The following is a 17,616-nucleotide window of genomic DNA, read 5'->3' as shown; positions in this document are numbered from 1 at the left end:
CTATCACAAGAATGTGTGGTTCATGAACTTGACATGGGAAAGACCATAATACAAGGAACAAGAACCCCGAAGAATATATATATATATATATATATATATATATATATATATATATGAGAGGTGGCCAAGAACAATGTTACCTAGGCAAGGCAGAAGAAAATTGGTTATGGCACAGAAGGTTGGGACATATAAGCTTCTATCAAATACGAAAATCAAGCAGGCTCAAAGTTGTTCGTGATCTACCCTACATCACCATACCAGAAAGTACCATATGTAAGTCATGTCAATTTGGTAAGACAACCAGAGTTCAATTCAATGCCAAAGAAGGATCAGCAAGTTAGCCTTTTGAACTTGTACATATTTATTTGTGTGGACGAGTAAGGAAAAAGTCACCTTGTGGAGAACAATACTATATCTTATTCATTGATGAATTTTCTAAAATGTGTTGGATCAGTCTTTTGAAACATTAAGTTGAAGCATTTGATAAATTTAAAGTCTTCAAGGCATTAGTTTAAAATGAATTAGATCTAAAATTCAAATGTCTCAGATCTGACCAAGGAAGAGTGTACATATCAGATGAATTCTTTGATTTCTATGAACAACATGGCATAAAAAGACAAATTTTTGTAGCTAAAACTCCTCAACAAAATGGCTTGGTAGAAAGAATGAATAGAATTGTTCAACAAATGGCCCGTGTTATGCTTGATGATTCTGGAACTCCTTACACCTTCTGGGGTGATGCTGAACATACTGTAATAAATATTCGCAACAAGGCTCATTTTTGTGTGAATAGTGATAAAACTCTGTATCTACTTTGGTATGGTAAGCCTCCCACTGTAAAGCATTTTAGAGTTTTTGGAAGCAAATGTTTCATAAAAAATAATGATGAAAACTTGGTAAGTTTGAAGCTAGAGTAGATGAAGGAATACTTATTGGTTACTCATATAGAAGTAAAGGACACAAATGTTACGATAAGGGACTTCAGAAAATTGTTGAGTGCATTAATGTTGTGATTGATGAAGCATGCATAGGGACCAAAAGGGAAACATCATCAAAAGATGATGATGATGATGATGAATTCTTTCCTACATCAAATCGGAATGATATAGAAGATGAAACTAATGAAGTAGCAAAAGAAGATACATCAGACAAAGAAAGGCTCCATCTAGGTATGTTCAAAAGAATCATCCAGAAACTTAAATTCTAGGAGAAAAGGAATCTGGGGCACAAACAAGAAGAACTCTTGTAGGATCTTCTAGTTATCTAGCTTTAATATCCACCATTGAACCACAAAATGTAAATCAATCTAGTAAAGATAAATGTTGGGTTAAGGCCATCAATGAAGAACTTGATCAAATTGAAAAGAATGATACTTGGGAATTGGTTCCAAGACCTCATCATAAAAATGTTATTGGGAAAAAATGGATATTCAAAAATAAGTTGAATGAAAATGGAGAAGCCATTAGAAACAAAGCTAGACTTGTTTGTAAAGGCTATTCTCAACAAGAAGGTATAGACTTGAAGAAAAATTTGCACCAATAGCAAGACTTGAAGCCATAAGAATGTTTCTTGCACTTTCAAGATTTTGCGATTTCAAATTTTATCAAATGGATGTAAAATTTGCTTTCCTTAATGGAGATCTAGAAGAAGAAGTATATATTGAACAACTAGAAGGATTCATTTTGGGGGATGATGAAAACCTTGTATGCAAACTCAAAAAGGATTTATATGGGCTAAAACAAGCTCCACGGGCATGGTATTATCGTCTTGACAAATATATTCAACAACATGGTTTCACAAAAGGATCCATAGACAACAATTTGTACACAAAATTTGAGGGTGATAAACTGCTAATTGTTGTTGTTTATGTTGATGATATCATATTTGGCAGTAATGAAGAATCTATGAGTCAAAAAATTTCTTATGTTATGCAACAAGAATTTGAAATGTCTTTACTTGGGGAACTAACCTATTTTCTTGGTGTACAAATGCAACATGCAAAATATGGCATATTTCTTTCACAAACAAAATATCTCAAGAAAATTATGAAGAATTATGGGATGGAAGAATGCAAACCTGTATGTACTCCCATGATGACAGGATGTAGCCTCAATTCTAATGATGATTCTCTTGTTGTAAACCAACCAAAGTACAAGTTTATGATTGGTAATCTACTATATCTAATAGGTACTAGACCAGATATCATGCATGCAGTTGGGATTTTTGGACGTATCCAAGCCAATCCAAAGGAACCACATATTTAGGTAGTAAAGCGAATATTCAAATATCTCCAAGGAACCAAAGACTTTGGTCTATGGTATCCTAAAGATGCAAATCTTACCATTCATGCATACACATATGTGGATTGGGTTGGAAATGTTGATGACCGAAAAAGAACTAGTGGAGGTGCATTCTAAATGGGGCCCCGATTGGTATCTTGGTTCAAAAAGAAACAAACTTCTATTACCTTATCTACAAGGAAAGCATAATATGTAGTCGTCGCATCTTGTTGCACGAAACTTCTCTGGATGATGTAAACATTACAAGATATACAAATCAAATGTTCTCCACTCATCTCCATCCTATGTGATAATACAAGTGCTATTAGTATTTCGAAAAATCTTGTTATGTACTCCAAGACCAAGCATATTCCTATTCAGTATCACTTTCTACAAATTTAAACAAGTGCTTGAGAAAAGGGTTAAATTGGAGTATGTTCACTCCAAAGAACATGTTGCTGATATATTTACTAAACCCATTCCTAGAGAAGCATTTAAATATCTCATACAGAAATTAGGAGTTGTCTCTACCTCATCTTGCTATTAATTTAGTCTTCTCAGTCTAAAGGTGAAGATTCAGAAGGTTGTTGGCTATACGTGGGTTTCATGAAGTATAGCCATGTATATACGTGATTTTCTATGCAAACAGTCACGTATGTGTTTCTCTAATAGAAAAATAGTAGGACTAACTCAAGATCAGCCTCTGACTTGCTTCTGGCAGCTATGATTTGATTTTATGGTCTGGTGATTAATGGGTAGCACAGGTTCAAGGGGAGCATTAGCCTTGTAGAATATAATGAATTGTTGGCATTCTGGTTGCTAAAGTATGCTACTCTTAAGATCTTTTGGTCTCATTTATTAATGTTATATCTATCATTTGATGTAAAGGTCATGTAAATACCTATGATGTAATAATTGTCATATTCAGTCATGTATGGACTTTTGAGATCATGTCAAATATGTAATCCGACACTTGGTTGGGTGGTTTTGTTTAAATGTAATCCCACTTGGTTGGGTGATTGATGTAAGAATGGGTCCTTAGTGATAGGAAGGTCATATTCAGTTGAGTCATAGAGTCATCTACTTCATTTAACATTTGTTAGATATTTCAGAGCATGATCTTAGAATTCAGCGTGTGCTCAGGGGGAGCATGGGAATAATTCATATTCAATAGTTGAGATATGGAAGTATTCATTTAACATTGACTAGCCCTTTGCCCTTGATGTCAAAGGGGAAGAGTATCTTGGTGTTTTGAGAATAACTTGATGTTTTAAAAATCTTGGTGCTTGGCTTGATGTTATTTACAGATTGTGATGACCAAACACCAAATTGGTTGCCATCAAGTCCAAAGGGGGAGATTGTTGTCAGTATGATGTATGTGTTGTCCTTGATGGAAACGCACTTATAATAGAATTCACAGGTCAGTTCAGAGGTGACATAATGAATACAAAAGAATACCAAAATGATAAAGATATAAACATTAGGTGTTTACAGATGTCATAGAATGCATGGAAGTTTAGAGGAATCAGTTCATATGAATGATAAAGTTTCAAGTTCAAGAACTATACGTGGCTTTTGTTAAGGCAAGTCGTGTATGCATGTGATTTCAGTGAAGAAAAGTAGTGTATGGTTTTTACACCATGGTATTCTAAATACCAGGGGTCCTTACCATGGTATTGGCCCATAGTAATGAGTGCGAAAACAAATATTGATCCCATCAAAAGATTACCACTTACACTAATGTAGTTTTGACCCGTGGTATTGGATAAGGGCTAAACTATATAAATAGGTGAAGATAAAAGTGCTAAAGTGTGCAAGTGAAAGGGTTTTTGAGGAATACTTCAATATGAAGTATATTTTCATTGTAAAGGCCATAATTGTCACATTGATATTAAATAATTATGCACCGATGAATACAATGATGGATCAGGATCATGAGACCTGAAATGAATTTTTATTAAATGATATGTTCAAGGATTGACTAGATCTAAGTATTGACGCATGTTTTTATCTTTGATTATTATGATCCAGGTCTTTCTGAAGTTCTGAAGAGTTGCGGAATTTTAGGGCAAAATTTGCAAATCTATACATTGGCTGGTTTCAGGAAAAGTGCGTATACACGCAAGTTCATGTCTGCAAAGCCGCATATATAAAGTAAGGGGTTTATGTTCATAAATGAATAATCAACCTGATCAATCCTTTTGTTTCTCTATTGTCTGTCAATGATGTCCTCATGTTGATCTGGGTTGAGTGATAATGTTTGAAGTAGATCTGAATGACGAAGTTGAATGTTATTGTGAATTGATTGAAGAATGTTAAGATTGCATGTTAATTGTGATTAAAGATCAGAGACAGTTTTGTAATTGGTTCATAGTGTTGTAGTAGATCTGAGTATGATTCAATGTTCCTTTTCATAAATATAGTGGTCAAGTTTTCAATTCTCAATATTTTAATATCTGTACGTGGGTTTCTCTACAGAAAAGTGTGTATGCATGTGGGTTGCCTTAAGTGAAGTAGCGTATAAATTTTGGAAAATGAATGATCAGGGTTGCAGTTGATTCTATGTGTTGATACAATATTTTGAGTTCGGTTCTATGTACTCGTTACAGTGGTCTAACTGTTCCAGTTGATTGGTTGAATTTTTTATTAAGTGTTATTTGTTTTAGTTTCAGTGATTGGTTGCTTCTGTCAGATATTGATGATTGTATTACAGTGATTATTGAACATAAGTGTTGATATTGGATCCAGTCTGAAAATTTGATGAAACATGGTCCATGAAAGTTGCTAAGGGTTGAAGCCTTTAATGAGGAAGTTGAAGCTTCCTGCAAGTAGTAGATGGTGATCAGATTAGGTGGTTGGAGCTCCCTTCCAGTAGGATCTAGAGAAAGAGTGAAGGTTGTAGCCTTTAGTAGGTGGGTGCCTACGTACTAGTATGAGTCTACACTAGTACAAGAATATAGAAAGTTTTGATATAAATAAGTTTTGAATATTGAGATGACAACCGTGGTGGTTTTCTCCAACATTGGGTTTCCACCTTAAATCCTGGTGTTCATGTGTGTTTACTTATGTGTGATACTTTGTTCTGTTCTTACTGTACCTTTCTACTAAATGCCTGATAAATCTCTTACATTGTGGTTCAAAGTTTAATAGAGAAATAATTAGTTGTTTTACAAATTTTACTGGGCATACGCTAGTTTCTTTTACAACAGTCGCATATCTACGCTAGTTGGGTTCAGTCAAGTCGTGTATACATTTCAGAAAAGAAAAATTATTATTGTGAGTTTTTTAAAAATACTGATTCACACCCCCCCCCCCCCCCCCCCCCAATATTTTTCCCAACAATCTGTTAAGCTCTAGTTTGATGAAAATTCCTCTTCTGAAAGAAAATTTGAAGTAAGTGATCTAGCACTTAAGTGGGAAAAAATTCATGAGGAAAAGGGAGAGCATACAAAATTTTAGAAGTTTTGGTTAGGTCCTTTCATTATTACAAAAAAAATTGGTCCTAGTGATTAGTGACTAACCTTTTTCATAAAAGGATAAAAATATTTGTGTTTTATCAGCTTTATGTTATAATGATATCATTATTTAATTATCCTAAACATTGTCAGTGATTGGTCTAAGTTGGATGTATTAAAACTACTATATAATACATAATATTTCGAGGGTGAAATCTATAGTTGTATGGTCCCAACCCCTTTTCAATTATCAATGGAGATTATACTATGAATACATATGAATTTGGTGGCTAGTTGATAACATTTATTGGATTGTAATTTTGATTATTGCACCTATCCCTATGTCAATGAATAAAATTATGAGTGGTCATTTTGTTTCATATGTGACGAGGTTTCCAGTTAATTCATTGATTGGATTTATTAGCTTTGTGACAATTTCAACAATTATGTGGTAGTGGTGAATGATTATGTGGCATATTACACACCCTACATGTGGAATAGGGTTGTGGAGAAAAATCTCGAGGTTCAATTTATTTCATTATTAATATGAAATGATTTTATCGTTTCCCTATACTGCTAGTACCCATTTCCTCATGTCACTTCAAACTGCCTCATATCCAAAAATCTCTCGGATTTTGTATACTCTCATTTTTTCATTTGAAACCTTGACTATTTCATAGAGGTCCTTGGTATGTCATTACACTGATTTTCGTTCTGCCAAATCCTTACTAGTTTATTTTCTCTATTACTAATACCTTGGTTCAAGTCCCTACCATCTGCCTACAAATAATTTAGGCATATTTTCCATGGCTTTGGTTGTAAGAGCCAAACCTATTAGAGATGAAATTTTTTAGGCATATGAAGAATACTTATCCCTATTCAAGAAAGTGGGTTGGTTGGAGTTCATTAAATCTTTCAGAGCACCCAATGTTAAAGTTCAAAAGGCATTTGCACAAACTTATAATGGCAAAGCCACGAGAATTGGGAATATGGAGATTTTGGTGAATGAGGCTTTCATGGAAGAGGCTACAAAGCTACCTACAAAAGGTTAACATTGGTCAAATAATTGATCAGTTAAGGACGTGTCATGGAACAAATTATTTCTCTCAAATAAAACCATATACAGTATAAAAGCTACTCCTATGAACTTACTAAAACCCAAGTATCGTGATCTGGTTTTGATTGTTAGAAGATGTATAACATGCGAAGGTCGATATGGTTTGGTGTTTTATTACCATTTTAGGTTTCTTATGGTGTTCTTAGGCTATAAATTGATTTTTCCTTATTATCTGCAAAATACCCTCACAAAAATGTCCATATATTAGCAAAGGGGTTTAAAGAACCCTGACCAAAACCTATTTCATTAAGGATTGATCTGCATATTGGTTGAATTTAGATTAAACTAGTTGTGGGATTCATGGGATGTTTTTTAGTTTAGAAATAAGTTTGTTAAATCCTCAGAGAAGCATCAAGAGAAAACCTTGCCACATGCTGAAAAAATTAAACAGGGTTTTCATGAACATGTCTTAGAAGCCCTTGCCTCTATACCCCATCCAAAAAACCCTAGTTGTCCATCTTCACAGGATAAGCCATATGGTTTTAAAGAAGATTTTGTTGATTCAAATCCTACACAAATTACAACAATAATTATAAAACAACAACCTTGACTTCTCCACCACATACCATGTGTTAATCGGAGGAAAAAAAGTTCTAGACTTCCGTCTCTATGATGTTCTGTTTTTCTACCTGAGCCACCTTTGTGTTCCTTCAAGGGAGAATTCCAAGCTATTTTGGGAGGCACATTATAGTTAGGTTGAAAGGAAATTTGGTGTGAAAATGATAGTAGCAATACTTTATAAGTATTTATACTTGCCAAAATTTCAACATGATGGCCACTAGTTGACTAGAGCATGCACTACCTATGCCATTAATAAACCTTTCATCAAGAAGCAAGGGTTATACACTCCAATACCTATCCCAGATAAACCTTAAGATTCAATCTCCATGGATTAAATGTAGGATTTCCCTCCACCAAACATGGTAATGATTGTGTGTTTGTGGTTGTTGATTAGTTCTCTAAGATGGCCATTTTAGCACCATCCAAGAATAGTATAACAACTAAAGTCAATTATAAAATCTTCTCTAAGCATCTTTGGGTTCATTTTGGGCTACCTTAAACTATTATTTTAGATAGGTAGAACAGGTTGCTCGGTACCTTCAATTCTAGATTACGACCGTCGCTAATGGATATAAAGTTTACCAAATCAACAACCTTTCATCCCCAAATAGATGGACAAATGGAAGTGATCAACAAGAAGATTGTGGATATCTTGCACTTGTAAAAATCTAAGCATTAATGTACATGGGATAAAAATCCTTCCATATGTTTAGCATAGTGATAACATAGCCCTTCATAGACCTATTGGGTGTAATATTTTTCAAGTGTGCATGGGGTTCCAACCATTGGACCTAATTGATGTAGCTATACCCATTGCAGATTCACCATAGAATTCCTCCCATGCTTAGGTCAAGGAAGATAGAGAAGTAAATTTTTTTTAATGGATCCAACACCTCTAACAATAGTTTCATGATATCCTACAAAAAGCCAATGCCAAGTACAATAAATGACATGATCATCACAAGGTTCTATACACATTTTAGGTCAATGATAAGGTGTGGTTTCATTTGCAGAAAGAGAACTTTGCATATCATAATATGAATCATAAACCACTTTGATATGGGCCTTACACAATAAAAAATAATATGGATAAAAATTCTTTTGAATTCAATATCCCCCCTTTCCTTGGTTTGCACCATGTATTTAATGTGGAGATGGTTTGACTATATTTCCCACCTCTATTAGACACCTTGGAGGTAGTTGAGCAATCGGCCCCCAGAAAACATGTCAGGCCAGGCAGTAACTCCTCAAGGAAAAAATGATTCATATGTATTATTCCAATAGGTAGGTCTTCATTATATACATGAGGGAGAGACTGTTCAGTTCATCTCCCAATGACTGTTCATATTACTTATTTATCTATTTACATATATTCACCCAATCACAAGGATTAGGTGTCAACATTCCCCCCCTTAATCTGAAGGGATGTTGGTGAGTCCAAGTATCATTTTGAATCGTTCAAGCTTTTCTCTTCCAGGCGCTTTGGTGAAGATGTCTGCAATTTGCTCATTTGTGGGACAATGACAAAGATGGATTGTTTTGGCCTCAACACGATGTTGAATCAGATCATATTTAGTATTGATGTGCTTCGTTCGATAATGTAACTTTCGATTCTTGGCCAACATTATTGTATAGGTATTGTCAATCATGAGTGGAGTTGATTGTACTTGTTTTACCTGCAAATATTCAAGAATTTTCCTGAGCCACACAATTTCTTTTGTTGCTTCTGCTTCTGCCACGTATTCTGCTTCTGTTGTGGAATCTGCTGGAACTGATTGTTTGTGTGATCTCCAGGAGAAAGCTCCTAATCCAAGACTCATAGCATATCCTGAAGTAGATACCCTAGTTTCTTTGTCTCCATCGAAGTCTGAATCAGAGTATCCAATCAAGCTGAAGTCGTCCACCTGTGTATACTTGATTCCAAAGTCTTGAGTTCCCTTCAAGTACCTTAGAACTCTTTTTGCAGCAGACCAATGTCCCTCACAAGGCTTTTGCATAAACCTGGAGAGGATTCCAACAGCAAACGAAATGTCCGGTCTAGTAGTAGTTAGGTAGTTGAGACTTCCTACAAGCTATCTATACTTTGTTGCAACCTCAAATTCTTTTCCTTCAATAGATGTGAGCTTTAAGTTTTGTTCCATTGGAGTAGTAAGAGGATTGCACTCTGTAATGCCAAACCTTTTCAACAGATCTCCAATGTATTTCTTTTGAGAAAGAAATATGGACTTCGGATGTTGGGTTACTTCAATGCCAAGATAGTAATGAACATAGCCCAAATCAGCCATTTCAAAACTTTTCCCCAATTCCTTCTTTATGGATGCAATGTAGCTTTCATTGTTCCCTATCATCAAAATATCATCTACATATACCACAAGATATACAACTGTTTTTCCAACTTTCTTGACAAACAAAGTTGCATCATCAAGATCATAATGTTTGAAATTGAGTTTCAAAAGATGCTCAGTTAGTTTTTCATACCAAGCTCGCGGTGCTTGTTTGAGGCCATACAAGGACTTCACCAGTTTGCATACTTTATGTTCATGTTCTTTCACAGCAAATCCTTTAGGCTGGGACATAAAAACATTCTCTTTTAGATCTCCATTTAAGAAAGCAGTTTTTACATCCATTTGATGGACTTTCCAACCATTCTTAGCTACTAGGGCAAAGAGTGTCCAGATGGTAGCCCATTTTGTTGTGGGGGCAAAAGTCTCCTCATAATAGACCCCTTCCTTCTGTGAAAAACCTTTTGCCACAAGCCTAGCTTTGTGCTTGTCAAGTGAGCCATCAGCTTTATACTTGTTCTTGTAGACCCACTTGCAGCCAATTGGTTTGGTTCCTAATGGAGGATCAACCAGCTTCCAAGTGTTGTTCTTTATGAGGGCATCATACTCCTTTTGCATTGCTTCTTTCCATTCATCATGAGAAGCAGCTTCTTTGAAGGAAGTTGGTTCAAAATTTGTAGAGAAGTTCAATTCACAATCATAAGAAACATCCATATCAATAGGTGAATTAGAGTCACCCACATCACCTCCATTTTGCCGGTTTGAATCTCTAGTTCCTGTCTTTCCAACCTCATCGGGATGAACACTTTCAAGTGTCTTTGTCAGCCACTTTGGGGGACCTTTCTCAAATGGTCCAGGCTGTTCCGTTGATTGAGTTGGGACTGAATCAAGATTGAGTCTCCCAATTCAATCAATCACGTCACTTAAAGCATCATCCGTTGTTGGAGTTTCATGCAAGGGAGAATGTTCTTCAGAAGAAGATTCCACAAGTTGATCTAGTATAGGAACCCCCCCTTCAAGGTGTGGAATCTGATTATCAAATTCTTGAAATGATTTTTCTTTTGCGAATCTATCCAAGCGATGAAGTTGTTGCTCAACAACATTGTCAGTTTTGGATGATTCAAGAAAAATTACATCTCTAGATACAACAAACTTTTTATTTACTTCATCATAGAGACGGTATGCTTTGGAGGTGTTTGAATACCCCAGAAAGATACACTTACGACTTCTAGCACCAAGTTTGTTTCTATGTACCTTTGGTATCAAGGCATAACAGGTGGAACCGAAGACCCTAAGATGCTTTACCGAAGGAACATGTTCATACCACATTTCATATGGAGTCTTGTTTCTTATAGCATTAGATGGACATCTATTCTTTATATATGCAGCACATAGAACAGCATCAGCCCAAAACATTATCTTTACATTTTTGAAGAAGAGCATGGATCGTACCATATTTAAGATTGTCCTATTCATTCTTTCAGCTACACCATTCTGTTGGGGATTATAAGGCACAGTTGTTTGATGTTTGATCCCATGTTGGCGAATATAGTTTTCAAATTCATTTGATGTGTATTCTTTTCCATTATCAGTGCACATAGACCCAATATGAGATTGTGCATCATTTTCAATCCATTTATGAAAATTCTTGAATGTTTGAAAAGCATCAGATTTGTTCTTCAATAAATAAACCCAACACATTCTGGTGTAGTCATCAATAAATGTCATGATATATTTATTTCCATTTGCAAAAGGAATAGGCATTGGACCACATAAATCTGAATGAATGAATTCAAGTTTTCTATGTGCTCTTGAATGTGAATCATGAAAAGACTGTTTTCTATGCTTTCCTAGAATGCAAGCATCACATTGCTTAAGTTTTCTAGGAATTGTAGGCAAACCAGCAACACCATTTTTCTTCAACAAGCGGAGATTGTCATAGTTCAAATGTCCAAATCTAGCATGTCATAATAAAATTGATGGAAGCGTACCTTCTTCATGATGAGAATTGTATGAGAAATGTTGTGCATGAGTAGAGGTTCCTTGCAGCTTGAGAAGCCTTTCTTCTTCTATTCCCCTCATGATAAGTGAGTGGTCAGATGCTTTTCTTACCTCAAGCTTGCCATCAAACACATGAATGGAGTGACCTTGCTGGCGGATGTGGACCAAGGACAACAAGTTTCTCTTGAGTTGTGGGAGATATAGAACATGATGCAGAAGAAAGTCTGGAAGACCAGGCAGTTTAAGCCTGATTGTCCCAAGCCCTAATGGCTTGATTTTTTATTGGTGTGCAAAGTATACTTCTCCATCAACATTGTTAGTGAAATCTTCAAAAAATCTTTTCTATGAGTCATGTGGTAGGTTGCTCCTGAATCAAGCAACCAATCATTTTTCCAAGAAGCAAGTGAAGCATTAAATAAATCTTCATTTACTCCAATGTTACATTGTGCCACAACATAATGAGCGGATTCAGGTGCTTTACCTTTGTCTGTATCATCAGTTTTACCTTTCTGTTGGTTTCTTTTCTGTTTAATTTTGTCCCATGGTAGCTTGCATGTAGAGGGATCATGTGATCCATTTCTTTTGCAGCGAATGCAGTGCAAATCTGCCTTTTCTCCTTGAGAATGTTGTCCCCCCCGCCTCTGAAATATCTTCCTCTTCCTCTTCGACTACCTCTTCCTCTTGAAGAATCTTGAGTAGGATGCTTTTCTTTGTGAGTAAGGCACATAGCCTCTTCAGAATATTTAGGGGTTGTCTTCTTTCCAAAAGCTTTCTCTCTTTCAACAAACTTTTTCACAAGAGAGTCAAAGGTGATATCTTTGAGATTTCCATTTGCTTGCAATGACTCAAGATATTTGGAGTAAGTAGGATAAAGTGCCTTGATAAAAGTGATAGGACGAATATCCAATTCAACCTTAGTGGATTTGATATCATGCATTATAGACTTTACTTCAGATGCAAGAGCAAGAGGATCATTATTTTGCAGTTCAAGAGTGAAGAGTTTAATCATGAGTTGAACAACTTCAAGTGAAGAATGTGATTCATAGAGTTCTTTCAGTTTTTGTAAGGCTTCAAAGGCAGTTGAATATGATGAAATATGGTGACTCACCTCTTCATTTACAGATGCTGTGATTAATGCATAAGCTTTTTTGTTCTTGTTTTCCCAAATGACGAACTCTTTGTCTGAGGTAGGCTGTACTGGTTCATTGTCTCCGTCTCCGACACACACTCCTTTCCGCAACTCATTGAAAATGAGGGTGTGTTTTATCATCCGGGACCATTCAGGATAGTTCTCCTTGCGAGTGAGAACTATTCCCACCATGGATATGATTGAATGCATTCTGTAAAAAAAAACTTCTGTTGATAGAAAAATACTTGTGCCAATATACAGTAAAATTGTACTTCTGGTGGTAATTTTTTTTTTACATTTCAAAAGGGAATTCTCTCCATGTACTATCTTTGTCTTTAATGAAAATATAAAACATAGATTAGCTATGCATTCTCAAAAGATTTCAAATCTCTTCCTCATCATTTTTTTTTTGCCATGTTCTTTAATTGTTTTACATGAAAGGGTAACAAAACTATCTGAATTTGGTCTTCACCAATCTAATCTCAACGTATATTATATAAAACTTCAATACAATTCCATATAGTGTTTCCCATTAGCAAGCATATGGGTTCTAATCTAATGTTGGCATATACTTTGAAAGCTTTTGGAATTATCAAACCTCACAATTCTTCATAACTTTATGTTGGAGACCGCAATTTCTCTCTGCGATATCTTTGACAATCCAGGTAGAATCAATCGTTTTCCGATGGAATACTTGCTCCCTTGGTGACTTGGAGATGGGAACCCGCATGGGTTCCTTGCTGCATTATAATCTCAACTCTGCCAATTCTTTTATTGGCAACGCTATACACGACCTCAACACTGTCGTTCTGTTGATTCTCTGGGCACCAGCATTGCGGTAACGAGGAGAAATCAGCTTCGGTTTCTTCTTCTACAATCTCCTACTCCTCTTTCAACAGTGGTAGAAACACGATTCTCTGAGTTAACCCTGTAACATTGGCAGCAAATTTATTCTTTTCCGTGGGGGCTGAGGGGAAGAAGCACATAGCCAAGGAAATAGCAGCAAAAGTTGATGCAGCAACTACAAGCAGAGGGGGAGGAAAGGCGGGTTTAGTTGATCATCTCGGTGTTGAGAAAGGTGGCTATGCCAAGTATGAATGCCCTCATTTTAAAACGACTTCCCCTAATATCAAAACAATGGAAATTCACCATGAGGCAAAGCACCCGAAAATTCCCTACGAGGAAAGTAAAATAATTAACAAACATGCCACGTTTGCTTCCGACCCAAACAAGCCTCGTCCTGGTGTTCGTGGTAGTTTAAAGACGTGAATGTATTCAATAAAATATAATGAGGAGAGCAGAGGACTGTAGTCGAACATAAAATCCTGAAGATATGAGCAGAGATATGGAGCGAACAGCGTATGGAAAAACAATGCATAGGGAGTGAGCAGCGTATGGAAAAACAAGATGCAAAGGAATGCTTCTAGTGTTGTAGTAGAGGAACGTGGTAGCAGCGTTAAGGTCACTATGCAACGTTCAGTATGCAACATTTATGGACAGTGATTTGTATGCAGCGAATTATGAATGGACTGTGGTTTTGAATGGAGAGACAGCGCTTTGAATGGACAACTCTTTTGAATGGAGAGCAGAGGAGCAGAGGAGCAGAATAGGGAGTTACAAAGGGCATAAAAGCTAAAAAAAGGAGCTAGCTCTGATACCATGTCAGGCCAGGCAGTAACACCTCTAGGAAAAAATGATTTGTATGTATTATTCCATCAGGTAGGTCTTCATTATATACATGAGGGAGAGATTGTTCAGTTCATCTCCTGTTCACTGTTCATATTACTTATTTATCTATTTACATATATTCACCCAATCACAAGGATTAAGTGTCAACAAAACACAATCCTACCAAATTTGCACATGATAGAGTGGATTGGATCATGGACACCAAAACAAACGATACCACTAGTAGCACATACAAATCTACCAAGTCCTTAAAGAAATGCAGCTTCTTCACCAAGGCATGTGGCTCACCAAGAGCCATATTAAAAAAAATCCCATATAATGATGGAATTTGATGCAATGGATACCATTTCTTCCTAATGGGGGAGGACTCATTTGTAAATTTACATGGATATTCCACTCGAAAATTAATCACAATAGATGTGTCAAAAGTATAGTAGATAATATAAAACCTACACCATGAGGGTTTATTTCTCCTAAGATTTCGAGATCTGTAAATTATTGTTTGTTGTGTATGCATGAAAATTATACTTATGTAGAAAATAGGGAAAATCAAAATAAAACTCATAAATCACAAATGAAAACAAGTTATATCTTGGGAAACCCTTTGAGGAGAAAAACTAGTTGGAAGGTGAGGGTGCTTTGCTCTCTTTCTCTAAATTGAAAATGGTTCCAAGTAAAAAAAAGTGAGTTCCATGGCCTCTCAGCTACTACATTGTATAAATCCACTCTATTTTCTCTCTCCCTATCCTTAGCTTCTCTTCTCATATATTGTGTTAGGTCCCTATACTACTAGTGTAACCCCTTATTGTTATTAGTACAACCCCCTTATTATATTTTTGTGCCCATGTAATGCCCATATTGTTATTATTGTGCCCCATAGAATCCCACTATTGTTATTATTGGGTCCTTACATTATTATTGTTATGTCGGCTCTTATTATATTATGACCCCTTAGAATCCTATATATAGAAAAGAGGTCTTGTCATTTGTATCATCCAAGAATTGTTCATTTGTATAATGTAAAGGAGGTTTCCCCCTCAAAGAGGCTTATTTCTAAGGTGTTGATCTTTCTTTTCTATCTTTTTGTGAGCTGGTTTCGTAACATTTGGTATCAGAGCTTTGGATTCTACGGTTTTGCTGCTCCAAACAGGTCATCGTGGAATTTTCACTATAACATTTTTCCTGCGATGTTTCAGAAGCTAAAAGAAAAACCCATTTTAGAATAAATCACGCAGAACCTCGAGTCTAAATTTCAGATCTTTTCACACTATATTTTCAGAGATATGGTCTGAGGAAGTTAGGGTTTTTGTGGGCTCCAAAATTTCATATAAAAAGGTCATTGTGGAAGTTTCACTATAACTCTTTCGCTATAAAGTTTCAAAAGATAAAAAAAAAAAAAAAAAAAAAAAAAAAAAAAAACATTTGAGAAGAAATCGGTCTGAACCTCAGCTCCGAATTTTTGATCCTGTCTCGCTATATTTTCAGAGATATAATCTGAGGAAGTTAGGGTTTTTGTAGACCCGCGAATTACATTCCAAACAAGTCACCTTGCGAAAATCATCATAAATTTCGCTATGAGTATCAGATTGAATTTTCGTAAGAAATTATAGAAAGAGAACGGACTGTAGTTTTTTTGGGCATCATTTTCAGAACCTAAGGTTGAAACAGTGACTCACAGAATGTCGTACAAGTTCGCTCTACTGAACTAGTCTATACTCAGGTCATCGTGGGAGACTTGGCATAACTCTTCATTGGAGAATCCAATCTTGATCAGACTTGTAGGGTTAGAAATATTACTTATAGGTTTACCACAGGAAGAAATTTTAGTCTTGGGAGATCCAAAATTACAGATATACATTAGATTCAATATCGAGCTCCTACAAAGTGAAAAAAGGTGTGTAGTTTTTTTTAAATTTTTGCATAAGCTTGGTTTGAAAAATTAGTTTGAAGGAATTCAAAGGCAATAGTGAAGCATTATTATCAGTAATTGATGCCCCAAAGAAAGAAAATGGAAACACCTAGTAAGCAACCTGAAATCTTTATCATGACTCATGAAGAAGAGGAAGAAATGCAACATGATATATCAAAATTACAAGACCAAGTGCAACAAATTTCACTTGCACAAAAAGTAACAGAAAATAAGATGGATGGTTTAAAGAAAGATGTAGAAGCTAATATGTATGGTTTAAAGAAAGGCGTGGAAACTAAGATGGATGGTTTAAAGAAAGGCGTAGAAGCTAAGATGAATGATGTGGAAGATAAGATGGACGGCGTGGAAGCTAAGATGGATGATTTAAAGAAAGGCATGGAATATTTGAAGACAGATTTGACAAAGTTTCTACCAGAAATGCTTACTAATGGCGAAAGGGTAGTAAAGGAAACTCATGATGAGAACAAAATACATGTTAATCATGATTTCATAGACTCTAATGTTGGATCAAAGAACCACCATGTTCCAAAGATCGATATGAGGAAGTTTGATGGTAAGGATCCCGGAATATGGATACTACAGATGGAGAAATTTTTTGATCTCCATAATGTGCAAAACACACAAAAGGTATGCATTGCAACTTTATATTTGGAACCAAATCAGTTTGTATGGTATCGATGGCTTTTCTCTCGTAAACGAATTGTCACTTGGGCTATTTTTACAGATGAAATGATAGGACACTATGAGGATACAAAAAGCAACACTTGTTTTAGGCAATTGATAAATCTCAGAAAAAAGGGTTCAATGATGGAGCACATTGAGGACTTCCAAAAATTGAATATAAGGGTAAAAGATATTCCAGAAGAACATAGGAGTGATGTGTTCATAGGGACTTTAAAAGATAACATCCAACATGAGGTTTTCCTTTGGGAACCAGATTCATTGGAGAAGGCTTTCAAGTTTGCATGAAAAATGGAAAAAAAAATTATGGCAACAAAGAAGCCTACCACTCACAATCATAAAGATGGAAGTGTTGTTGCCCCTAGCCATCCACAACCTACAAGGTTGACACCACAACAATTGGAAGAAAAAATAGCAAAAGGGCTTTGTTGCAGTTGTGATAGCAAATTCACTAAAGGTCATAAGTGTGCCGAGAAGAAATTATTTTACATA

The 17,616-nt window shown here is 35.8% G+C and overlaps 1 protein-coding gene across 1 annotated transcript in view; it reads left to right on the top strand.

Annotated features, from left to right (window-relative positions):
• LOC149153955 (uncharacterized) overlaps positions 1-14,093 on the top strand; it is a 69,711-nt gene extending 55,618 nt beyond the window's left edge. The window contains exon 2 of the mRNA XM_089443987.1: positions 13,768-14,093. Within this exon, the coding sequence (XP_089300113.1) occupies positions 13,768-14,093 (326 nt within the window). The remainder of the gene's footprint in view (positions 1-13,767) is intronic.
• Positions 14,094-17,616: the final 3,523 nt, after the last annotated feature.

Source organism: Pinus tabuliformis, chromosome 9 (genome assembly GCF_031772625.1).
Source record: "Pinus tabuliformis cultivar Carrire ecotype Pingquan chromosome 9, CPIR1, whole genome shotgun sequence".
Classification (NCBI taxonomy): Eukaryota; Viridiplantae; Streptophyta; class Pinopsida; order Pinales; family Pinaceae; genus Pinus; species Pinus tabuliformis.
The sequence above is the reverse complement of the archived record's forward strand: the minus strand, read 5'-3'. Positions and strand labels throughout refer to the sequence as shown.